This window comes from Hermetia illucens, chromosome 3 (genome assembly GCF_905115235.1).
Source record: "Hermetia illucens chromosome 3, iHerIll2.2.curated.20191125, whole genome shotgun sequence".
NCBI lineage: Eukaryota > Metazoa > Arthropoda > Insecta > Diptera > Stratiomyidae > Hermetia > Hermetia illucens.
This window is the reverse complement of record NC_051851.1, coordinates 47,538,057-47,565,467: the sequence shown is the minus strand read 5'-3', so window position 1 is coordinate 47,565,467 and position 27,411 is coordinate 47,538,057. Positions and strand designations below refer to the sequence as shown.

At 38.8% G+C, this 27,411-nt stretch overlaps 1 protein-coding gene across 2 annotated transcripts in view; it reads left to right on the top strand.

Annotated features, from left to right (window-relative positions):
- The window catches only part of LOC119650768 (aminopeptidase N), a 221,229-nt gene that overhangs the window by 122,418 nt on the left and 71,400 nt on the right, over window positions 1-27,411 (top strand). For both annotated transcript variants that reach the window (XM_038053870.1, XM_038053871.1), the window contains 2 exons: window positions 9,166-9,334; window positions 15,470-15,625. In XM_038053870.1, the coding sequence (XP_037909798.1) occupies window positions 9,166-9,334; window positions 15,470-15,625 (325 nt within the window). The remainder of the gene's footprint in view (window positions 1-9,165; window positions 9,335-15,469; window positions 15,626-27,411) is intronic.

Genomic DNA, 27,411 nt, shown 5'->3' with positions numbered 1-27,411 from the left:
TAACATCTGTATATTACGTTTACAAAAATTTATTGTTTTTGGGATATGCCAGACATTAATAATTCTAATTCTTACAACCAAAAGCGAGCATGTTGCACAGGTTCTTGCTTTAAAGCTTTCGATAAAGCAGTTACAATTGATCTATCGTTCCATTTAATAACTAAAATTACTTTTGATTTGTCGAAGCAACTAGCGCCTTCCCAAGTGGTGTCCAAGTTTATCAGGCCTACAAGGCCCATAAGAACGTCTCGAGACGTTTCTTAAAAAAAATCGATAACATATTATTACACGTTCCCTTCATATTCAATATTCGGATAAGAGACACAAAGCAATAATTTTATCGACCCCATAATTTTGATCTTGTGCTTCGTTCGATGGTATGTAGGTGTAAACACATTCTTCCAAAGAACGCATTTGTCTATATTAAAATCTTTACATTTAAGTCGAAGCGGTTTCCTTTGATGAACATTTTGCAGAAACAATTATGGACAAAAATGCATAAGCGCTTGAATCATTTATTGGGCACATTTCCTAAGGAAATATCTTTCGGAAATTCATCAGTTTTATGTAAGTGATCGTTGTCCCCAGCATGGCTATATGATTTGGCACGATTAATGTGCCTGTATCATTATTGAGGTTATTATTGAACAGTTAAAAGATTTACAGTAAGGTCAATAGCATATTAGCTTTTTATTCCTGACAAATGCTACAATCATAGCTCTAGCACTGTCACAGAGAAAAATTCCTTCAGATCTATAACCATTGAGAATATTCGGGGAATAATTTGTCGTGTAGAGATGAGTAGGTTATTTATGTCATCATAAAAGTGGTATCACATTACCAATACTGAGTGCCATCCAAAGTTCACCAAACAGCATATTATCATCAAACATCACTCCCTAACCACCTATTAAAGAAATGATAATGATGTTACTCTTGTAATAAATAATATTTTGTAATGTTTGTATGGATATAATATCACATCACATCAATCACTAAACATCACGGAATAATACGTATCACTCGATAACTCAGAACGATTTTCCTTGTAAAGGTGGCAGTGTTGGTTGTTGAGTGTCAATGCCAACTATCGCTTGTAAATCTGCTAGTGTTGTGATTCTATGTGCTCTTGGTTGGCTTTGGCATGAATAAATGCTTTCAGTTTTAGGTGTGAGCTTATGTACAAAAGAGTAGAAAATGCTTAGTATAAAAGCACATTACACAAATTTATGCGGGTGCTTTTTCACAAGAATCATACTATAGTATATGGGAATCTTCTGCTTTTTCCCCTCTCTTGGATGAAAAAGGTCATTATTTGGTAATTCCGACTGCCAACTGTAACACACGAAATTGGGGTTTGTGTTTGTGATATAAATTTTTCAACTCTAATTCACTTTTTTCAAAAAGTAGTGTAATATCACATCACCTAGGAGCGTCTCTAGTTTTGTCTTATTTGCACGTAGGAATAATACTATTTTTCTTGGAATAATGCCCTTTCTCTACTTTGGAAAGAAATAATAGATTAACTGCTTCATTTTTCATCTAAACCTCAAAAATATTTATGACATCATGACGGAGTAATAGATGCAAATGATTAAATGCGTTTACTAAGTGTATGCAATTCTACGGTAATTGTGGTTGTTCTGCGTGTATCGATACACTGGATGATATCACTTTTCCTACATTAGTAACCTTGAAAGTTAATGTGGGTCACATGGATCAGCGCTTTTCCGTGTTAAAAAATGCACTAAAATGCATTGAAGTTGAAATTCACTTCCTCTGTTATTTTCAAATATAAACTATTGTATCGTCATGAAGTGATGTAATTCATTCGCGCTTCACAGAATAAGAATTCTTTTATCTTTCAATTACCGCCAGGCATACAATGATGTGTGCACATACCTTACTTTGATTTATTGATTTCGTAAATTAAATTGAGCGATTAAATGTAATCGTGACTAAATGTTATATTCATTTTCATATTTCATGTTAGTGCTTTCTCTATTGAGTACTTAATAAATCAATTTTAAGCTGGAACAATTCCAAAAGTACTATTTCTAATGTAGAATACACAGATAGGAGGAGTTGCACTCATTGGATTGAAATACAAACGTTACTCGAATAGAAAACTGTGATTTCGTCATATCGGCCACTTCATGTCACCGTCAATTACCTATTTTGTGTTAAAAACAATAAAAATGCACATCAACAAAAAACAACTTTTTAACAAGCTCTCTTTTATGCTAATTCGTGAGCCTACCGAGAGCGCGACATGTTTCCAAATCAGGCTGAATTTTCATGATGTGCTCATGCTAATTAGGTTGCTTATGTGATTTAATTTTTTTTTTTGTTAAATTATAATAAGCTAAGTAGTGGCGGTTCAAATGTGTTTCCTTAAAGCTGAATGGCTCAGAAAAGTTGTACACAGCCTTTGCTAACATAGTATACATATCAGCAAAAGTTCTCTATATTTGGGTTGTCATGGAGGAACCCATTAGATTCAGGGAAATGCTAGCTAATTATAAATTTATTATTATTTTAATGTATGCTCCGTGTGCGCTGCTTAGGCGTAAGTTTTGGTAATTATGCGTAATACACGGCGACAAACGTGATTGTATTTTGAATTTAATGGTTAAATGGGCTTCTATTTTCTTTCGTTGCTACCTACTTGCTGACAGGCTTGTGCTTGGACTCAATGAAAATAGTATTCTCAATTCTTAATTGGAAATTTTGAAACGAATTTAATTATTATTTTTGTGTTCCGTGTGAAATGAAAAAAATGTTATACATATGTTATGCTCGTATATATATACACTGCAGAAGTTCTTCTTGGTAGTGTTAAGGTTACGTACAATGGGGGTTTTCAAAGGGAAAAGCATTTAAGATAAAAAAATCGTTTTTTAAAGTTTCAAACAAAACCTTTTGAAAATCTATGCAATGTCTCTCGCCCAATTTACTCTAAGCTGATTGAATCCACTGTAATGAAATTTGTTGGCAGGGAGCGAACAACACAATTTTGGTTTGAGTTCAAAGACGGAGGGGGTCCCCGTATATGCGAAAAGAAAAAATAACCTTTTGAGAGTAGTTTGAAGCAATTTGTTTTTTGCTTTTTCGAATGGTCTCTTTTAGACCTCTCCACAGTTGCCTATGCGCTTCCTGTCAATCGTCGCTATGGATTTTTTCCCTAAGCGTCTGATAAAACCTCCTTCCTCCAGAACATGCGGCCAGCAGAGGTTGGATTTTGGTATTCCCCCAGGAGTCGCATTGCATCCTGAAACTACCACCCTGCCTTCTAAGCATAATGGCATCGCATGCTTCCGTCATGACGATCTGGATGACTTTTTCTATGACCATACCATTCAGGGATATATCAGGCTCAAGCGCGGTAAAAACGTATCCCTTGGAAAACTTTCGCCGGCCAACTCGGCAACCCACCTGGCACTCTGTGAGAGCTCTTTTTGGATTGCCTACTGGTCATTGTGTCACTGTTTTACGTATGTCAGGCCCTCTACAGAGGTTTCAGGTTTTGCATTACTGCCATACGCACTGGTCCATACCCTCGCGATGTGACCCAGGCCAATGCATTTAAAACATCGTTTCAGTGCCCCTGTAGCCTAAGCTGACACATAATCCAGCCTATTTTTACTCTTCCTGCTTTCAATAGTTCTAATAGTGCCTCCTTTGGTAGACTAGTGATGGCAGTGTTTCTGTTCGACCATAGGATTTTCGTTGCGTTTTTATCGCTGATTTTTTAAGCCCGACAAGGTTCAACTCCCTTTCCAAGGCTTTACGAACCTATTCTATATTGTTGCGGACTATAGACAGAGAGACTCCGGCCCACTAGGCCTTATGTCCGCTTCCTGCCCTAAAGATTTTCTGATTTGGTTTAAGAACTTGTCCGAAGTTATATCTTCATTTTTTTGTGCTCCGACATTCCTAATGAGTCTACCTTGGCTCTTCTGAGAATGCCAGCATATGACGCTTTATCTCGTTAGGAGATGATAGATCTCCCCTACATGGCTCTGGTGGTTAAGCATCGGAGTTTCTTCCATTGATTATCTACAATGAACCTACAATGAATCTTGCTTCTTCTGAACGGGTCCGCCGACGGAACAAGTTATAATCCCTCCTGTGCGCTTGCAACATTTTGTGTCACAGTAGCCAAGATTCGCATTGCATATCGACGACCGAAAGCCGAGGGAATAGCTTTGGCTGGATTTGGTGTTCAGGGATGACACTTTTCAGCCACTATGTAATCGAGAACAGGGTTTGTAGTTTTAAACACTGGATCTACGCCCAGGTTACAAAGAAAGCATTTCTAATCTTCGCGTCGGAATCAGTGGCGTCGTTAGTGGACAGGTTGCGAGTTTTTTAAGGCTTTCCAGCGACCAACCATCAATACATCGCGTTCGAAGTTGTTGGCACTATCTCTCGACTAACTCGGCACTCTCCCTGCGCGTGGAATATCGTGGAAAGGAAATCGATGGAAGCGCTTAGAGCAGGAGGACCTTGGAAGACACTTCGGGGGGTGATCGCGCAACAGCCGAAACTTTCGTAAATTATAGTAACGATAACCTACGGGGCTTCTATGTCCTGGGGGACATTTTCTTTTGCCGACCTGACTTGCCGAAGCGATATATGCAGCCAAGGAATTATTTCCAAAACTTTTCGATTTTAGAACAGAAAGGTCCCATCTGGAAGTTGTCATGGAAGTTGTGGATGTTATTTATCGACCTGAGGCGCAGAGCCGTTAATGTTGACTCCTTGTAACTCTTGATGTTAGAAATGGCTTCAATTCTGTGAGATTGCAGATATGCTAAGCAATCTAGAAAATTCATTCAACATGTCGGGTAACTTTTGCGCATCTTGAGGGGTTGTTTAAGAGTTCGCTTCCCTGCCTTATTAGATGCTGAGGGCCAGAGGAGGTTGAAAATCAGTTCAGTTTCATATTCATCCTAGGGTCAGACCTCTCGAACACTATAATCTACTAAGACTCGACATGCCAGAAAAGTCGGACATACTCGTACTATTGAAAAGGCCCAAAAGAGGAATTGGCATGTTGATACGATAGGTAAGCCACAGCTGGAGCAATGTTTTCCGCGTAATTCTGGATCTGTATTGTAGTAGCTGTTAACTCGTCCAAGAGTTCGTCCACTATCATACCCCACATAAGTGATGATTGTACCCCGCCCTGTGGACAACCTTAAGTAGTATTCATGACAATAGAATTTGTACCTATCGGTATTTCTATTTGCCTACTTTCTAACATTTTGCCCATCCAGAAGGCCAGGGTGGTTCCCATTACCTTGCTCTTTCGATATCTAAAAACGCACACAGTGCTATTTCTTTTGCTTCTATGGCATCCCGTAATACATCCGTCTGCTGACTCGGTTGACCGTCCTGTCCGGTAAGCGAGTTGAGACTGATGTAGGGGATCACACTTCAAAACGTTAGTTCTAATATAGTCGTTTATGATCTTCTCCACCGTTTTGAGTACAAATGATGCTAGGCAAATTGGTCTGAAAGATTTAGGGTGAAAAGGATCCCTCTTTCGAAATAAAGACCACTTATGCCCACCACCATGCACCTGGTATATATCCCAGGGCTATGCTGCCACTTACCACCCTTAGAAGAGACTCTAAGATGATCTCTAGGTCTCTCTGGATTAGTGCTGGGAAGATGTCATATACTCCGGGTGATTTCAGTGGTTTGAAAATTCCCACTCCCCACTTTACCCTAGCTTCCGAGATACCTCTTTTGCTAGTTTCCGGTTCTCCTGCCTTTTCCGTAATGCGTTGTTGGGGTGTCGGGCAGAATGCGGTTGCCTTCCACCGCGTGATAGGATCCCGGGAAATGAATTCTGAGAAGCAGTTATACTCTGTCCCCCTCATTCTCGGTAAATATCCCATCTTTCCTTTTCAAACAGACTGAAGATATTGCAACGTCTTTGGCTACAGCTTTGTAAACCTGTTTGTTTCTCGGGTTTGTTCGATCTCTTCACAGATTTTCTTGAAGCTGTTCCGTTTTCCTTTCCTGTAGTATTTTCTAGAGTTATGTATAGTGCCTCTTGTCTAGTGCTGGTCACGAATGTTGGAGTGTTTCCTATATTATATATTTCTAACTTATTGCTAAGAATAAATTCAAGAATGATGTCGCTGCTTCGCCAGACTTCGTGGTGGCGTGGAGATCCAGTGGGACCCGGATGTCGTCTCCTAGGAAGTATCCCGGTGCCACGACTGCCCTTTGAGTAACCCCTTCCCCCTTCGAGTAACTTCGATTCCCATCAAGTCCTCGGTCAGGAGCTCTGAAAGACATATATATATTAAATTATGTTTAAGAAGTATGCAAGCTCTTAGTTTTTCGCAAGAGGAGTCCCAAATTACCTTCATTCTTCCTCATTGCAGACCGCGAATCTGTCCGGGTACACCCAATGCTTCTGAGCCAGCACTATGTCCATGTTCTCCTTGGAACTTACAATTACCGCAGATGCAGCTTTCGCGTGTTGGAGGTTTATCTGGGCTATTTTAGTGCTGCCCATTGGCTCCGTTATTGTTGAGAGCTCTTCCCCACTGTCAGAGTATCACCCTCCTCTTCCGACACGGCCCTTTCCTGCACGTCGTTGTCCACCCTAAGCAAGTTTTCCACCCGACGTCTCTTCGGAGGTATCTTTTCTCAGCTTTTCCCTGTGCAAGTGCGCAGGTATGTAACCAAATCGGTAGTTGATATGGAAACTCCGACGTCTGATTGCCGCCAAGAATCGGTCATCTACCCCGATCGTGAGCAGTCTACCCTTGCCCTCCACCTTGCTTCGGCAGACTCTCCATAATCACGTAAAGAGATCCTCATTCTGAGTGAATTAGGAGGCACACGAGATCTTTCATCTCTATTGTTGCGGCTTTCGGGAGAAACACTATCACCATGTGTGCTCGTGGTATATCATCCCCAGTACATGTCGACAGTTCTGCTCTCTCACAGCCTGGAAATTTGGGAACTATGATCCTAAGCCACTCTGCAGTGTCCTCCATCGCGCAATACACCAGTATGCGACCCCGTTGAAATCGTATCACGGTGAACACAAGTTTCGCGGTTCATCCCTTGCACATCTGCCTGACGACAAGGTCTTCGATAGTTTCCTGCTCCTCAAGATTTGGCCCCTGGAAAGCTACACATCAGCCTAGAAGGGAGAGATAATTTGGCTCCAGGGAGCTGTATTCCGCGTCAGCCTATCCTACAGTGCATTGCTTGATCCCTGGCTCTATGATTACGTGTGCCTTCAATACAACATTTGCTACAAAAGTAAATGCCAGTTTCTAATAGCTCAAGAACTCTTAAGCCGCTACCGTTGTGGTTGTGGTGTATTCTTCTGACTGAAAATTCATACCATTTCAACAATATACCATTTATACTCACATGTTGGCAGTTTAAATATTCTTCTAAAACAAACCAGTCCTTTTTATACTGCTGAGTATGAAGTTTTTGAGTGCAAAACAGCCATTTTTGCTGGGGTTTAGAATTTAGAATTAGAGTTTAGAATTTGAAAGAAAATCAACAGAATGGCCCACCCATGTATGTGAAAGATCAAAAGGAAAATATTTATTGCTTGCGTGATCAGTTTCTCATTATCATTATGTTTATTCGTCATTAGTCCCTGCGTGTAAGTAATTTTAATTGACGATTTTTATAATTTTTTTTAAGAAAGGTTCAATCAAATTAGCAGTGAGTGTCCATATTCTTCAACAGGAAATACTGTTGCTCGCTCGCCTATGTTTGGTTATTTACCATCAAAACATCGTCTAAAACAAGGTTGTAAAATTCTCCTAAGCTCCCCCATTTTGGCATGTACGCTATCCAGCCAAACTAATGAATGAATCTTCTTTCATTCATAACCATACAATCCATGCTAGTCGAGACCAAGGCTGAATGAAAATTCGACAGCCGTAAACATTAATAATAAATACACATACACGTGAAGCAGACATGCCGTCGCGACCTTCGTTTTTCATCATAAGCGCCAAACAAATATGTTAGACATCAAAGTTGGACATTAGCTAATACTATGACTATGTGTCTTTCGCGCCCTTTGATGTAGATAACTTCAACTGGCTCGAAATTAAGCCAACATGATCCCATCTTCAAGATTTTTCTTTCCAGTTAACACCACCCTGATTACAACCAGCATATTAGGAAAAGCCATTAGAAATCATCCATCTGGAAAGCAGTACTAATTAGATTACTCAAGGGATTCGGTCATCCAGCATACAATAAATTAGCAGTCTTTTTGTCTTAACAAAGCTTTTATCTTCTAAGATTACTAATGGCATTGAAAATCCATGGATTTTTTCAATTCATCTGATGTGATGTACGCTATGCATATTGTGTAAATGAATGCACTTGAAAGTGACATTTTTACACTGTGTTGGGCACCCAGGGAGAGAAACATTCTCCACTATCGTATGCCCTTAGGTGTGTTCCACATGGAAACCCTTCCCGAAAATGTATTACTACAATTATTCTTAACGCCTAATTTAACCAATTAAGTTTTTCTTCCCTCGAACTAAGCTGCTGTACAATCTAGATAAGAATAAGATGTCACAGTTGAGTTTAATTGATCAGTCAAGGCGTAAATTTAATTCACATAAAGATGTCAATTCGATAACAGTAGCCGAATCACTTCTGGAATCGAGGATTGTATAAACTTATTTTCCTCTAGATGGGTTCCCGCATTTTTATCCGAATATCTTGAACTAACAACGCAGTCTGAATGCTTTGTGTATTGAATTTCGTTAGGATGAAAGAGCAAAGAACTCGAGCCCTTGCTAAATTCAAATTTAAATCTGAAATGATGAATGAATCACCTTTTATAATCGTAAGATTAGCAGCTCTGCGGGGGCCTTGGGCGAATTAAGATCGCGGCCTACAACGACTTTCTATTAGTTTGTTTTTGTTGTTCTATATTTAGGATATTGTGTTTTGTTTATCGTTTTTATGTTCCTTTCTTTCATGGTGGCCTTTATGATTCTCTGGTTTCTTCGTGCGTTTATGAAACTGTACACTTTAGTAAACATCCGATTAGCGAAAAGAAATAAAAATTTTTTTCATAAATATTTTGTCCTGTGGAATCGTTCATTAAGATAAAATCTTACAATTATTTATTTTACTTTCCAGGTGGTCAACTGAAGACGAAAAACGGTCAAAAGTATGTGGTGAATCAGCAGCCTGAAGGTGTTTTTGTATCGAGAACATGCGGAATTTTAACAGGAATCATTGCACTCTGTGTGCTTATTATTGCGATTCTGCTAACTTACTTTTTGTCGTCATCAGGAGAAAGCTGCAGGTGAGTGAAAATAAAGCTGTTTATTTATTATATCTTTTTATTATATATACCTAAATCCAAATTTTACTTGCTGTCTTATGAGAGTATGAGCACTTGGGTGTCATTCTAACTGGAGCTGTCTACTTTATTATCAGTATAATTTTTGAGATAAATAACAGTTTTTATTTACTCATTATAATTAATATGCAACTATAACTAACAAAGGCTACCTTATAACATAGTACTCCCATAAATATCGCTACACCTCTAAACTCATTAAAATTTGATAGCTGTCAGAATTTGAAAGTTAGGCTAAAGTCAATCAGGTCTAATAATATTTGCACTGAAGCATCTCCTTTTCATTTTTAAAGATTTGTGTCTACACTAAACCTTATTAAAATTGGTTTACTATCTGGCTGTCTGTCCGTCACACGGATTTTTCTCGGAGACTGTTGTAGTGATTGACACAAAATTCGGTAGAAAGGTGGAAACTGTGAACGCTCACGCAAAAAGTGAGTTACATCCATTTACATCCAATTTAAGGGGGGTCCCCATACCTGCAAGGGGGGGGGTGTACATTTTTTTTCATCAAATATAGTCATGTGGGGTATCAAATTAAAGGTCTCGGTTAGTATTTTTGAAAGCTGGTGGAAAGGTGGGGAATGCGGGGGATTGAAAGTGATCATTTCTTTAACGGACCCATTTTCGGAAACTACTTAACGGAAAAATCTGAAAAAAGGCGAGAAGCTGGCACTGTATGGTGCCAAGGCTCCGAAATACCCTCCATGCCGATACCTGTTCAAATAAAGTTAACAATAGTAAATTAATATAATTTCTGGTAATTAGCAGGAAAACCCCCTTAAGTGAATCCTAGAATCACGAAATTTTGCAGCAATGTAGAGCATGATCTTACCAAATTTGGTGAAAATCGCACTATTATTAACAAAGTTATAATAGGTCAAAGTTGTCGCTTCTGTGCAAATTCAGGACTTTGAAAGTCAATATCACTTGAAAGTGGATGTTTCACATAATATATGCATATATTGCGTGCTACGTACTAATGGGACAAATGCACATTCAAATTTCTTTATAAAAGAAATATACAAAATCTTTCATACCTGAAGTGTTCAGCTTCCGATTTCCCGACTTGTTTTAAGGTTTTGTTTGCAAAATCAATTCAATGTCTGTCTGCCTGGCCGTCTTCGCAGTTTTCTCAGAAATGGCTATACCGATTGATACGAAATTTGGTGAGAAGGTGGGAACTATGAACGCCCAGATATGCAGTGCCTAATATCCTTCTACGTTGATATTTAGGAAGAGTCCCCATACATGCAATAGGGGGGTGTAAAAATTTGTTTCACCAAATATAGTCATAGTTTGGCAATGGCATCAAATGAAAGGTCTCGATTAGTACTTTTCGAAGCCGGTCTTAGTTTTAAAATTTATTAGAAAGGCGGGGAGTGGGAGGGGTGGAAAGTGGTGATTTCTTTAATGGGACCAATATACTCTCTATATCGATATATGCTCAAATTAAATTAATAATAGTAATGTCTGTTGCGAATAATAGACATGTTCAGCCGTGATATTCGGATGAAGTTTGGATTAGACAAGTATCGAATCCAAGCCATCCGCAGAGGTCATCACGAGCCGCATGCCAGACATAGCATTGGTGACCTCCATATCGAAGCTATGACCGAGACAGACTTCTACAAGTACCTAGGAATTCTGCGAGGAACCCATGCTCGAGTTGGTGGTCTGAAGGATGCTCTACTGTCCGAATTCCTGTGACGTGTAAAGCTGGCGCTGAAATCGCATCGGGGAAGAATAAAATAAGCGCGTTGAATGTATTCGCTATGTCTTCACTGACTTATGCATTCGGAATATTGCCGTGGACGAAGACCGATCTGGAAAACTTCTAGCGGCGTATACGGACAACTGTGTCCAAATTCCGAATGCATCATCCAAAGTCTGCCGTGGAGCGAATGAATCTGCCTCGTGACATCGAAGGTAGGGGCGTGGTTGACGTGGCGGCACAACATCATCGCCAAGTCGACTCGCTGCCCGCTTATTTTAACACCAAAGAGGAGGCGAATCCCTTGCATTCGGCTGTCTGTAAGGCATACTGTGGGTTGACTCCACTTAACTTGAAGGATCGATCTTTCAATCCTCTGAGTGGGATGTATTCGGACCAAGAGCGGATCGATGAATGGAAGTCGAAGGCAATGCACGATAGACACGTGAATTGTCTTTGGCAGCCATTTGTCGAACAGATGGCTGTGTGCTGGGGACCTCTTTGCTGGACGGAGGGGTTCGTGTGTGCCATTCAGGACGGCATGGTCACCCGAGCTTATAAAAAGCTCATCATGAAAGAACGGGTGGAGAACGATCAGTGCAGAATATGTAGACCCTGGACCATCTTATTTCTGGCTGCACTGTTATGGCACCGGTGTAATACATCACCAGACATAATGCTGTATGTAAGGTTATCCATCAAAACCTTGCATACAAGCATGGGCTGATCACGGGAGCATGTCCGGTTTATCAATATGAGCCGCAAACAGTACTTGATAGTTGTGCTTACAGCATGTATTGGGACCGGGAAGATCTGACTGATCGCCGTACTGCACATAACGCCTGACGTACTGTTAGTTGACAAGACGGGCCACTCCGCGTATATTATTGATGTTGCTATCCCCCATAATAGCAACATTGAACTGAAATACGTAGAGAAGAAGGTGAACTATGAACCATTGGCTCGGGACATTAAAGCAATTTGGCATCTCGAGCAGGTGGTTGTAGTTCCCATAATATTCTCAGCTACAGGTATTGTACCTAAATCCCTCACGGCTTCCCTTGATGTGCTGGGACTTTCGCACAGTCTGGTTGAAACCATGCAGAAGTACACCATTCTGCATACGTGCTCGATGTTGCGGGGAGTTCTCGACGGATTCTTCCATTAACCTACCACCGGTCACCACCACCAGCGTCCTTTTAGTTTTTAAGTAGGTAGGATCGTCCGAGCCTAAATGCTTAGCACTTAGTGCTAGTATTAGATCAAATCCGGCATCTGTCGAAATTGTGATAACTCGGAAATAATAATTATCGTTGGTGGAAGAATTCAGTTGGATCAGGGCTTTGAACTCTGTTAAAGTTCATTCACGACCGTAACGGACGGTACACAGACCTGTAGTTACGAGTATAAGGGCTAAGAAGATTTTCATGTTCTTGTTGACAGTTATACAAGCACTCTTCCAATCAGTAAAATTGCGTGGAGGAAACTTTTTTGGACGATGGGTTAGATTTTGTCAGGACCTACCGATTTTTTGTTCTTAGACGTAACGATCGATACCGAAACGACATTCGCTGTGAGAAAATGTATGGGTGGGAAATTCTCCAGTGATTCGAGTGATTGAGGATTCAGGTTTGAGGAGGTTTCGCGATTGGTGTCGGGAAATTGATTTGCTGACCTCAGTTTTGAAAACTTTGAAGGATTTGCGTTTGTTGGGTCACTTTACCGAGGTAAGGGCAAGTTTTTTTGCATTTCTGTGAACGTGTCTGGGTTCAGCATGATATTGGGAAGCGGTTTGTGGAGGTAGTCGGTACATTGAGTTAAAATTCATTAGTGGATTGATATGTCAAAGTTCCATGTTTCTCCTACGAAACCTATGGAGAATATCTGCTTCGCCGGTGCGTCTTTTTATATTTGATATCATTGAGGATATTATTGGGGAGAGAAATGAGGATAAAGTAGTTAAGGAGGCGGGCTGAAATCACTTCGATGTATGTTTGTGGAATTATTTCAGTGTACTGAAGAACTTTCCGACTGGTGGTATCGTTGATACCTTGCTATTGGATAGGAGTAGGAGTTGATCAAATCTAGAGTTAAGGGTCCGGTTAATGAGTTCCTGGAAATCCAGAACTAAGAGTGGGGTTGATGCATGGCCCCTTCAGGAAGTTTGATCTCAAGAATGACAGCATCTAGGAAATGATAGGTGTCAGGATAACGGCTATTGCTGTTGGTACAGTTTTCCAGACGCAAATATGAAAAAAGCCTTTATGAGAGGTACTGGGATAAGAGTTTGTTAGAAAATGAGGAAGTTTCTCCTCGTCCCGCTTCGACCATGTTTCGAATCAAGGCTGGCACCTCGCATTGTGGTGTCCACCTATTGTTAACTTCCAGACTTTATGCAGCAGCGCAGTATATCCGTTGAAAATCGTGGATATTGTCGCTAGCGGTTGTGTTGCTGCCTGCTTAGCTTAAGGTTGGTTTAGCTGGAGCTGGTGGTGCCTGTTTCTGTTTCTGTTGCTATTTTTGGAGTTTTGCGCATGGTTGTTACACTATTATTTCAGATTTGTTGTTGTTGGATTGTTGGGATAGGTTTAAGGTCTCCTAAACGTCAGCTTAATCGTCGCTACAAGAGAAACGATGGTCGCTTGGAGAAAGTATTATAGATTTTCCTAGAACTTGGTACTTAAGAGCGGCTCTTCAATTTCCCTCACATGGGACAAATTTTGCTTTTTCGTTAGAGCTCGCTCCTTCTCAACCGCGGTAGATTCACTTTCGACAGCCCTCTTGTAGACTTGTTCGCTATCACGACTGTCGCTGGACTCGAGTACTTCAAAGGGGGGATACCGAGGCATTTTTTGTCGGTCACTACTTTGAATGTGAACTCATTTTGCCTAATGTCCTTTCACTGTTTTCTTTCCAAATTTTTAAGGTTTTTTTTTTTGAATGGAGTTTACTCTACCCTTACTACTAACATAATCTCGTGAAGTGGATTTTTGCTATTGCTATCACGGTTTCTACTTAGTAGTGCGATTATTTATCACAATTTTGCGTGAATGAACACACTCTACAAACATTCTAAGTTACGGAAATTCATTTCCCCGGCTTATTGTGGTCTACGCGCCCTTTCCCTTGCTGGAAACTCTTAAGGACATTTTGACATTTTTTGAAAAATTTTAGTCTTTAGTGCTTTGGGAATTTTTTCAGAAGTGAGGACTATCGGCTTCGTCCAGGCAAACCGCGAATAGCATCTACAACCATTTTTATTTCTTGATTTATTAGCCCTCGAAAGTATTTCCAAGAGCCATTCGTAAAGTATAATACCTTAATCTTAAAGCAACTCCTTTTTCCGCGAAAAATATTGAGAAAGCATGACATTCTTCAAATTTATCAGGGGATTTAGTCTGCACTGGCCAAAGTGAAATCATTATTGACATACATAATCCATATGAGGTTCTATACATACTTTATAATATTAACTTTGACTTAATTAAATTAAATTATTTATATTGATTTGATTTGGTTTTCTACCATTACCATCTTTTATCATTTTGTTCTCTTTTTTGTCTCCCTTAATCAAAATTTTAAGAATACATTAGTGAGGCAGAATATCAAATATCACATATGAGACTGCACCTGTAAATCGCGTTATAAAAGGACTTCAATGCAAATCTAAAAAGAGACGATTCCAGTCAAAATTCAATTTCAATCCTCTTTTATAAGCATTGGTTTGCTGTGACCTACTTCGCCAGTTGGGTTCGTTATCACTCCCTTATGTTTTTTTAATAACTAAATTCAAGAAATTGATAGAAGAAATTCGCCCTCATGCCTTTCCTTAACCCCATTGATTAGTGATTTATAACCAGTAAGAAATTGATAGAAATGGCGGCAGGTGAGAATAGATGGCCTCTCCTTCCTAATTAGGCTAAATGCTAGGAGGTTTGGTTCAGAGATATTTATAGTAAGACACGTTCTTTTAATTTGTTGAGAATATATTTTTGAATATTTTATATAGTGCAGAATCGTTCGGCAGTTTGTAGGGAAATAAAGTAGCTAAACAGAATGTTGCAATTTCTATAAAATCGCAACATAGATAAATCATTCTGTCGTTCACCTTGAATTTATTATTTTCTCTGACTTTATTTTTTCAAAAAAAAAACAGACTCCTCACAAAAATTGACTAATTTTTCTAAAAATTAATTTATTCTGAAGTTAGCATATATGAGTAATTTTAAAGACTATTAAATGTGCTAAACATATTTTAGACCTTACAATAATTTGTTATCTTTAGAGGCGCTAATACTATAAAAAAAAATCTAACCTATTTGACGTGCAGATTTTATTCATAATATCTTTTTTTTATTTCACAGCTTGAGTAGATCAACATTGAACCAAACTAACACAGCTGGGTTATTTGGGTCAATATTTACCACGGATTCTACCAATGGAATTTATCAAGATGAGGCATATAAACTGCATAATAAAGAGATCAAACTGCATGAAGGATGGAGTCCGGAAATGTACAAGTGAGTCAATCAATATATTACGTTTATGAATCAATAATATCTATATATTTATGGATAAATGTGATACTATAAGAATCCAATCCAATCGATGGAAACACACTATTTAGCAAGTCAAAAAGTGGAGACAGGAACTTAACGTTTAGAAATAAAATCTCTTTTTTTTTTTATCGGGAAATCAACTCTTCATAACTGCATGTGACCAGAAATGGTACTGCGATAATACGTAATTTCATCCAAAATTCCAGTACATTGTCAACACTCTGCTTTATGTAAATGAATCGAATTCCTTAAGGAGGTCATCCCGTGTGTCTGATCCGCGAAATCGAATCTTTTTTGGCACCAATTGTATCTAGATATAGCGTAGAATATATGGGCAAAGTGATTTGATAAGTCACTTGCCAAATTTATGTCGATCGCTATAATAAAGCTCGTATTTATCGGTCCGAATGACGTTCGAATCATTTCGCTAAAAGGACAAGAATTTAAGCCAAGGCTGCACACGTGTTTCTTGAAGAGACCTAAAGTTTATGGACTAGGTATGGCTAAAAATCGCATTCTACTTTTAAAATGCGTTTTTCTCGAAACTGCATGTTGAAAATCGGCTGCCACCATAGCCCGAAGTCTATCCAACGAAATTCTTTGAAATGTTCACGACTTATTCAGAACATATTTCTACGGTCGGCAAACTAGGATGATTGCAATTGATTCAGCAGTTTTTTTTATTCATTGAAGAAACCGTGAAAAAACACCAAAATTCATAAAAAAAGTTTAACACGGCACCAAAAATTTAGTTTTTAATATTTTTTAATAATTCTAGTTTGCGGACTGTAGTTAAGTCTGTACGTTAAAATGCCGTTTACTTTTTTTCTTTAAGATGATCGCAGCACCTTTTTTGGAGATGGGGGTATAAATTGATATGTATTTCAATAACGAACCACGTGATCGGGCTGGAACAATTACTGTGCAAGCTGAAGATATTAATAAATCTATGGTGAAAAATTCGTATTTGTATCTTTATCCATTTCTTCACAAAAATTTTTTAAAAAAAGCCAAATCAAGTCCGGAAACCGGAAGCTAGACGCTTCAGGTATGAAAGGTTTTGTGTATTTCTTTTATAATGAGTGTGCATTTGTCCCATTAGCGTATAGCACGTAAAATATGCATATATTATGTGAAAATAGCCACTTTCAAGTGATATTGACATTGATAGTCTTGAATTTGCAGAGGAGCGACAGATTTGACCTAGTATAACTTTGTTAGTAATAGTGCGATTTTCACCAAATTTGGCAGGATCATGCTCTATGCTGTAGCCTACATTGCTGCAAAATTTTTCTATTCTAGGGTGAACTTAAGGGGGGCTTTCTTGTCAATAACTAAAAATTATAGTAATATACTATTATTAACTTTATTTGAACAGGTATCGGTGTGGAGGGTATTTCGGAGCCTAGACACCATATAGTGCCACCCCTCTGATTTTTTTTCAGATTTTTCGGTTAAGTAGTTTCTGAGAATGGGTTCGTTAAAAAAACTGATCACTTTCAATCCCCCGCATTCCCGACCTTTCCGACAAATCTGAAAACTAAGACCGGCTTCGAAAAGTACTAATCGATACCTTTTATTTGATGAAAAAACAGTCCTCGGTCCAAGTCTCTGCTTAATGTGTGAGTCCTGTGTGGATATCGGAGGTTGCACAACTACTGTTCCTGCTGAGCACAATTTGCGTACAGAACGATGCTCGCTTGTCTGGTTAAGTGGTGCTTTGTTGCGAATCCGATGGTGAAGTTTACAGTTCTGGAATTTCGGTGGTAGTTTGCTGTATGGATTTTACTGATTTTGGTAGTAGCGAGATAACCGATCCAGAGTCAACACGTGCAGGAGGTTTTCGGCAAGGACTGTAGCGCCAACCTCTCTCGCCTGGGTCACAGGTGGCTTCCTTAGTTTCCTTGGTTGCTTAGAGAACATGAAGCGTGGGGTGCTCGCTGTCGCATGTAGCGCCCACGACTTGCGCAGCGATCCCCCCAAAGGTTGAGTTTATGGTGAACAGAATCCTCGGTTGGAGTTTTGCTTGTAGCGTGAGTCTCGGGTGGATATTACAGGCGCCACAAGTAGTACCGATTCGTTACCCTCAACAACGGTCGACCACTGAAATAATTGGGCCTTAAGGCGACATTTGTAGCGGGCTCGATTCTTACTGACATCTTAAAGCGTCGTTATTGGAAAAGGCTTAATTTAAAACATATTTCTTCTCGATTCAAAATTATTTGCTAATCATATATTCATAAAATAGAAGAGCAATTTTAGTTAGATGCAGCCTTTATATTTAAATGATCTAGCACAGTTTCCTCATGAGGATAAAAACCAGAACTTTTATACGTAAAAAAAGCCCACGAATTTTCTTTCCGCCCAGCCGGACCGAGGGGCGACCAGTTCTAAGTTGGCGAAGGCAAAGTATATGCGATCATGTTAAAATGCTTAAACGTCAAACCATTTCTCACCGCGGGACCAAAACGGTTTGTGATGACGAGCGAGTAAGGAAGTGCTATTCTCGTTCAAAAAACTTGACACCTGGGCTCTTAGTTTTTAAACCTTTCCTATGGATTTCAGATGTTGAACGATGGTTAAATGATCGTAACCCATTATATTGGCAAGTTCTCCCGTTATTTGCCGAGTATCATCATTCATTATTATGTTGTATTTTATTCAAATGAACTTCATCAAACTTTGGTGGTCGTCCGCAGTGTGACATGTCCTTTAAGTCAAAATTGTGAAAATCATTTTGGAGCTGTTCTTGCCGCAATAGCACCTTTATCATAACTACACATATTTCCGGCAGTCTCAGCTGTTTTTGTTCCACGATTAAATTCAGATAAAAGAAGATGACGGAAATTTTCCTTTTTATCTCTATAATTCTGAGTCTAAAAATAAAAATGGTTTTCTTCTATTCGAAAACTTTATTAAGGAATAAATTGGCATCTCATACATAACATAATAGATAATAAAATTTATTCAATAGAACTTCCTTTCATACAAAAACAAGTCGGGAAACTGGAAGCTGAACGTTTTAGGTATGAAAGGTTTTGTGTATTTCTTTTATAAAAACGTTTGAGGGTGCATTTGTCCCATTAGTACCTAGTACGTAACATATGTATATATCATGTGAGAATATCCACTTTCGGGTGATATTCACGTCTTGAATTTGCAAAGAACCGACAACTTTGACCTATTATAACCTGTTAGTAATAGTACGATTTCCACCAGAATTGATAGGATCATGCTCTATATTATAGCCTACATCGCTGCAGGATAGGATACATTTAAGGGGGTTCTGCAGCCAATTGCTAAAAATTATAGTAATATACTATTATCAACTTTATTTGAACAGATATCAGTATGGGAGGGTATTTCGGAGCCTAGGCACCATATAGTGGCAACCCCTTGATTTTTTTCGGATTTTTCGGATGGGTAGTTTCTGAGAATGGATTCATGAAAGAAATGATCACTTTCGACCCATCACACTCCGCACCTTTCCAGCAAATGTTAAAACTAAGATCGGTTTCGTAAAGTAATAACCGAGACCTTTCAATTGATATACCCCACATGACTATATTTGATGAAAACAAATTTACACCCTCCTTTTGAATGTATGGGGACCCCCCTCAAATTCGACGTAGAAGGATGTGACTCATTGCATGCGTGAGTGTCCACAGTTCCCACCTTTCCACCACATTTCGTGTCAATCGCAATAACCATTTCCGAGAAAAATGCGTGTAGCGAACACACAGACAGACAGTAAACCGATTTTAATAAGATTTTGTTTTACACAAAACCTTATATTTTGACCTAGTATCCGGTGTCCGGATAGCTCAGTGGTTAGAGCACTAGGCTGTCATACGGAAGGTCGCGGTTCAAATCTCACTGGTGGCAGTGGAATTTGCATCGTGATTTGACGTCGGATACCAGTCGACTCAGCTGTGAATGAGTACCTGAGTCAAATCAGGGTAATAATCTCGGGCGAGCGCAATGCTGACCACATTGCCTCCTACAGTCTACTGTAGTGTACCGTTACGGTCTTGAATGAAGTGCTCTAACACACTTCAAGGCCCTGATCCAATATGGATTGTTGCGCCAACGATTATTATTATTAGTATATATAAGCACAGGAATGGCGAAAATGTTAATTACCATTATTTTATTTTTTCGGACAACTCGGTTTTCAAACAAGATTCAGATGCCTTTCAGATTTCCCGGCAACTTTGATTTCATAATTGTCGCAGCAGATGTTTTTGCTTGCAATATGCCTGGGTATTCGGACGTCATCCGAATTCATACCTTCAATGAAGATGTCACTTTGGCTATATTCTCCATTGTCGCTGAAGATGTCACTTTGGCGGTATCCTCCATTGTCGCTGTGTTTTCTTTGAATGACTTTTTTCATATGATAGTTCTTCATACCCAACTGCATACCGATAGCCTTACTGAAAGGAATTGTATCCAGCAAGGGAAGCATGAGATTCAAGGCTAAACAAAACCACAGCAGGATTAGAGAGTCTTATCTTAGAAATTTCCATGCTTGATTGGTATTTCTTCTGATATTTGTGAGGATACCGATAGCTTCTTGCTCCAACGACATTCGGGTTGACAAGAATCAAAGAAATCAAAGGTTGATTTGATGTAGGTTGTCCAGATATATATTTTGTTTTTAGCGAGCAGCCTGGCTTTAAAAATACTGTATCGATTTTAGACTGTTCTTTACAGCGTCTACAACCTTTTGCGCATCCTTTTTGCTGCTCAGCTATCAATTTGTGAACAGATGTTTTGAGATATTCGGTATATTCGGTTCACTCCTTCCTGTAACATAGGACATTTACACACTCTCTCCATTTTTGTTATCTTTTAATATTTTGTTTTCCATACTTCAGTTTAATTATCATTACGCTTAATGTTAGCCAAACGACATTAGCTTACATTAGCGAGACAAACGCAGAAGCGATCATAAACATCCATGAGGAAATCAGGATTCATACCCAGAGCGCAAGATCGACCCTCACCGTCAAATCGCGCTTCAAATGTAAAAAGTCGTTCCCTGATTGCCATATCTTAAGCTTTTATTGCCTGGTGTATCTAATTTCAAATTTCAATTATATGGTTAATTATTTTAATGAATCCTTAGTCAATCGAGTCTAAAACTTTTTAATTAAAGGCGCTGCTATCACTAATTGTAATCAATACAAACAGCTCTAATGATATCGACTGCAATGACGAAATGTATGTCTGAGTTGAATAAGATTCATTTGACGACACACCATATTATCATCTAAATGAACAGATATGTCTACTTAAAAAATTATAGAAAGTTGTTATACGGCATTTATCTGTAAAATCGAAACACCAATACGAATCACCCTTCTATTATAATAGAATTTATAATCGATTAAAGTGCATATTTTATACGTGCCACCGCGAAGAAATGCTTGCTAAGGAAAAGTATCCACTTTCATAAAATACAATAGTATAAGTTGAAAGTGTGCTGAGAAAAACATGGAGATAAATCTGAGCATTTTTCCCAAGATTCATATCTTTATCAACTGAATTATTATAGTTTATGTGTACTCAGCTTCCTGGAACCGCAGAGCTTATCTGTTGTTTAAATTACATGTTAGCATATTTTGCTTCTGATAAACATATGCAGGCACTCAGGTGACAATAATTTGCTGCCTCTTTAAATCAATGGTGCCGGGTGGCTTGTAATTAATGCTTGTGATTCAGTCGTTTGCTATACCAATTCTCATATATTATGTATCGTGTACCTTTTTTGAGTTTGATGAATAAACACGTATTTGTTATGGCCTTTCTGAATACATATTTTCAAATTGGTGTTCATAAATATACGACACATGCAAAATTTTCATTGGGTTAATTTCAATACCACATGAGAATAAAACATCCAAATTCTGTCTTAGTTATAGAGTTTAATGGTTTCACTCAACAAGCAGCATTTGTTATTTCAATATGACATAAAGTATCTATCCATCGAATTATAAACGATGATTTTTTTTGAGAAAACTTACTATATCACTGGGTTTTTCATTGTGAGGAAAAATCAAAATATGTTTCACCTTCATTTGTTTTTCCACTATCTAGGATGGGATGTTCAAATAGAATTAGAACCGTTATTTGCCTGTTAGTCACTTCATTATGTCGAGCGTCGTATTTTAAGGTGGTCAACTTTTCAATTTCCAAATGTGTTGTTCACTTTGATTTTTCTCGGGAAAATCGGGAACTTTACCTTAGAATTGTTATTTGCAAACTTTGTAGTGTACTTAACGGTACACGTCAGCAAAAATATTGATTTTATTTTGCATATACACATCAGTTTTATAAATGCGTTAAATTAACAGGAAATGGGTAAAAAAGGAGATATTAAGGTAAAATGGAAGATGCAAGTTGTGTCCCGTTTGAACGAAGGAAGGTCAAACTGTAGCGATTCCCTTAAATATCGGTGTTTCCAAGTCATCAGCGGCTGAAATAGCGAGAAGATTCAGTATTGCTCATGATAAACCAGAGGTTTTTCAGAGTAATCGAGAAAAACTGTCGAGTCAAAGGGAACACTGACTAATTCCAAGGCTATTTTGGATGACGCGAGAGACGCTGGCGTGAAGGCACACCATCATACACTACGCAGGCTTTTGTATGAAAGTCAGTTGAAATGAGGACGGCCGGCAAAAAAGCCGAAGTTAACAGAAGCGATGCGGCAATGACGACTTTTATTGGTCCGCTTACACGAAGATTACAAAATGAATTATTAGCGAAAAATCAATTGCTTCGAAATTGCTCGAAATCAAGTCTTAGTTTTGAAGTCGACTGTGAAACGAGGGAGTAAGGAGGCCATGAAGAGGTCATTCAAATTAAGGGGCCATTCTCAGAAACTATCCGCCAGAAAAATCTGAAGATATCATGATGATGCCTCTATATGACAATCAGGCTCCGAAATAGCCTCCATACCAATATCTGCTAAACTAACAGCTAAAGTTGGTAATTGTATATTAATACATTTTTAAAATTTACCTCCAATTCCCCCCCCCCATAACATGCATTAACATAGGCTTAAAGTAGCCTACTGAAAAGTTTAGTGGAAATCTTTCTATTATCAACAAAGTTACGATATGTCGAAGTTGCCTCTTTTGGTACTTCCTAAGAGAGAAAATGCCATTACCACAACAAATTGAATATTGATTACGTTCAACATGAGCTATGTATAAATGAAACCATCGTATACCTGAATATTATTACATAAAAGATCAACAATACCTTTCATACCCTAAACGGCGAGCTTCCAGTTTTCCGACTTGTTTTGATTCACTCGTATTTGACTCATTTCTGTCAATGTGAATATTAGTTTATTATAAGAGTGATATTAACATCGGCGCCTTATATCCTCCCGCTTGTCATAGCTTCAAATTTACGTACGGCTTTCTTGATTTCCATGGGTATTGTTAGAAATCATCCAGCGTGAAGTGCTTGGGAATTGATACAATATCTTTGGCAAATGGTGCGAAAATGCCTATGAATATTAAATATCGCTGCAATACCTGTAGTGGCGCCATGCTTCCTGGTGCGATTCAACCCTCACATCAAAAGCCTGTGGCTTTTGTTGCTATCCTAACGGTTGAGACATGGCCGGCCTCTCCTAGACTAGTCTTTCCTAAAACATATCACTCTATTGTTTCTAATTATCGCAGCGTTCGTCAATTTCGTCTTCGTCAATTAGAATAACCGTCTTCTAGATCTGGTTTTTTTTTCCAACTTTTCTGGCTATCAGTGCCGCGCACAAAAATCGGACAAATTGTACCAACTTGTCCTCCAGGTTGGTGGTTGGGTAGAGCTGACAACTCTACACCCAAAACCAGTTACGAAAGTTCGCAAAGAGCCGCCAACTGGATTGACAACACAACGACGAACCTGGCAACGAAAACGGACTAACGGTTGTCGCCCCCCGGTACACAAAAGTAGCTGCAAACAGTTAACTGATATCCTGTCCGGATATAACAGCGTTGCAAGAGATGCCTTGGACAGGGTCCTGTTTCTTGGAGAAGATCCACTATACTATATATTATAGTGATCCGGTAAACCATGTGCTCGGAGTTGGTTTCTTGCTGTTATCGGCTTTGAAAACATAAGCGAAAGGCTATACACTCTGCGGTTGCGAGGTAAATTTAGAAATATAAGCTTCATTAACGTAACCCCTATAGACTGAATTCTACGAGGCACTAGAACGAGCCCTCGAAGCCTCTTCCAGGTATGATAGCAAAATCATACTTGGAGATTTTAAGGGCCAAGTAGGGACGGGGCGCTTACTATACGTTGGCTCCCATAGCTTACAGAAACCTACCAATGATAACGGACTGCGGATTATCCAACTAGCAGCGTCGTACTAAATAGCTATTGGAAGTACCTGGTTTGCATGGAAAGCTGCCCATAAACATACGTGGGAATCTCCAGACAGGACCACTTTTAACCAAATTGACCACGTGTTAATCGAACGTCGCTATCTCTCAGCCTTGATGAATGTCAGAACATATAGGGGGGCCAATATAGACTCGGATCACTATATTGTTGACATGGTACTCCGAGCTCGAATAACAACACCACGCAGAATCCCCTCTGATCACCTGATCACCTGAAGAACGTTACCATTGCCACGGCTACAACAGGTCTGTGAACTCGAAAAGTACAGGGAACAACCGTAAGTTTTACCGATAAGTTATGAAGATGAAGCCTTATATACCGACAGAATGGGCATAATGGAGCGATGGGTTGAGTACTTTGATGAACTGCTCAACAACCAAAATATCGGTGAGTTGGACGTCCCGCCAACTGAAGACGACGAACAACTACTGCCACTACCACCCATGGACGTGTGTGCAATTCATCGGCTTCAAAATATGGAGGCAACCAGTTACACCAAGCGGTTGATCAACTTATATTCCGAGTGTTGGACAACGAATCAATGGCGATTGGCAACGAGGTATTTTCAGTCCCGTATATAAAAGGGTAGATATCTCGCACCATCTATAAGGTATTCTCCGCTATCTTGCTAGGTTGGATAGCCTCATATGTTCTGAACATCATCGGCCTAAATTCAGCCAAATCAGCAGATTTTCCCTGGGCAACAAGCGATAGAAAAATTGTTGAAATATGGCCATTAGTTGGACCATCCTATTCTATCCTATGCAGTTTTCTTTTACTGATCGCTATGGAAAGAAGTATTTGGAATTTATTGTTGTAACACGTAATAGTTACATCCAAAATTCATAAATCATTCATTTCTTAGCAGAATTATGCCTTCGCTCAATAATAGGGATAATACAATATGTAGATTCTCCATAGCTACCCGCAAGTAGTAAAGTCAATCCCTTCTTCTGAATATGAAATATTTTTTTCTTCGTCCTGTCAGTCTCGTGTATTGTTTCGTCTCCTTTCTTAAATCCATCGAAACGGCGAACTGCAGGAGCTATTCTTCCAATTTCGCCAAGGCTTCTTTTAGCGGAGTGTTTGGAAATAAGAACTTCGTATGGTAGATCACTAAGCCATCTTCTCATACTGATTCTATCTTCTGCAGTCTTTCTATAACCTCTTGGGAGTTTTTAACCGTGTATTTCTCATTAGAAGCTCCATGTTTTTTGCATTGAACTAGCCACACCACATATCTTAAGCGATTACAGTCAGCGATGCGTTCCCTCGTTCGATCTAATAATTAACTATTTAGTTCCCTCCCATTAGTTTTTCATAAACAAAACTAGAGACCGTAGAGAGAAAATCACGTCATTGAATTATAGTGTTCTCCTACCATCCGTTTTTTCATTAATCGAGAAAATTCCGGATCTGGGAGAAAAGGGCCGTAGAAACCCATCATCATCTAAATGGAGGTACCAATGACAGTCGATTCGCTACGTCAATCACTCTAACTCATCTTATCCTCTCATGCGTCCCTTTCGCCAACTCACCTCTTCAACCTTCATTGATGCATGTAACTTCTGAAATAAACTTCTTTTAAAGCATTCACTCAATATTTTTCTTTATATTTCAAATTCCTCGAAAATATATTTCATATCATTTGAAATGCATACATTTAATATGACCTTGTTTTGTATAAACATTTGTCATGAAAGTGACATAATTATTAATTGGAGAAACTTGCTGGAAGAGCAGTGCAATGCTCTAGTTCTACTGTTTAAGGCTTCGTGTAAAACAAAACATTATTAGAATCGCTTTATTGTCCGTCTATCTGTCCGTCACACGCATTTTTCTCGGAGGCGGTTATAGTGATTGACACCAAATTTCAAAATGAAATATGTTAAAACAATTTCAATAATTCTTCTTTTTGCCTAATTCGTGCCGGTCCCCAGAGTTAATTTTCTTTATTTTACACTCCTGATAATTGGTAATCTCGATATTTCGTGCTAAATCGTCAGTCCTTTGATGATACGAATTATCGGGATTCTACTATAATAAAATTGGTCTGCGTAGGCGGCGTGTGTAGGGACACAAGTATGGCAGGTAATTTTATGGAGAACGTCCACCCAACCCTTTCGTTTTAATATTGCCCTCAGCCTTGAATATCAGATCATACGACTATATACGAGTACATATTTGCATCATTGCTAATTATTACAAAAGGTGATGTAAAAGATCTAGCGAGGGTGTGGGCGCCAGCAAAGTTGCCGTGTCAATATTAATATAATATTGCAAATATTTTGCTTCAATATTCTTTTCCAATATATTGCACGCCACGTTTGCACGTTTAATATCGTCACTTTCAGTTCATCAATCGTGCTCTTGTCTCTTAATAACATTTGCTCATTCAATTATTGTTACTATCATAATTGCAGAGCAAGTATCGCTTTCTGTGAATGCCATTGGCGACTAAACATATTGGTTTACATACCAACAACAATAACAGAATTAGTCACATTTCTTCAGATGTAAGCAGTGCTAGCCTGGACTGATGTCATCTTCCCAACCGCAAGGCTTTATTTTAAGACATTTTATTGCGAGAATTTTGTCGTAAAGTTGACATTTTTACTCAAGTTTTATTGTTGTTGATGTTGACTACTCCAGTGCCTTGAAAATAATGATTGCATTGTGATCTTTCCATTAAAAACAAGAACATTTTTCCGGTTAGGCTTAAAGCACTTTCCACGTTGTCATTTCAGTTATTTATTTAATAGGTTGCCGGGGGCCCCTGGTAGCGTCGTAAATACCATTTGCTCATTATGGGCGTATTTAACGATTTGTTTACGATCATATTACCTGAAATATTCTCCAAAAACACTTCTCTGGATAGACTAAGTTCACTAAGGGTGAAACTCTTCAAGCTATAATAATAAATTACTATACATGAATGAACATATTTTTAGTGTGCATTCGGCGTACTTTTTCGCAGCACTTCCACGAAAATAGCAATATTGGAATCAGAAAAATTGAAATGAAAGTGATTTCAAAAATACAAACTTGGAAAATTTTTTGCAGAACAATGTGAATAAAAAATGAGTAAATCTTCTACACATGTGAATATATAAGTACATACAGTATGCATTAGAGAATATTTTCATGTTATTTCGTATGATTAGAGAGAGTTTATATAAAGATTAGCGTGAATATCTTCTAAGTAAACTAAGAATTCCAAGATCTTTCTTGAAAATTCAATAGGAGACACTTGCATTCTTTTAAGATTTTATAGGAGCACCTGAACTGAGCAGCTTATTTGAAACGTAGCGAAGATGGAG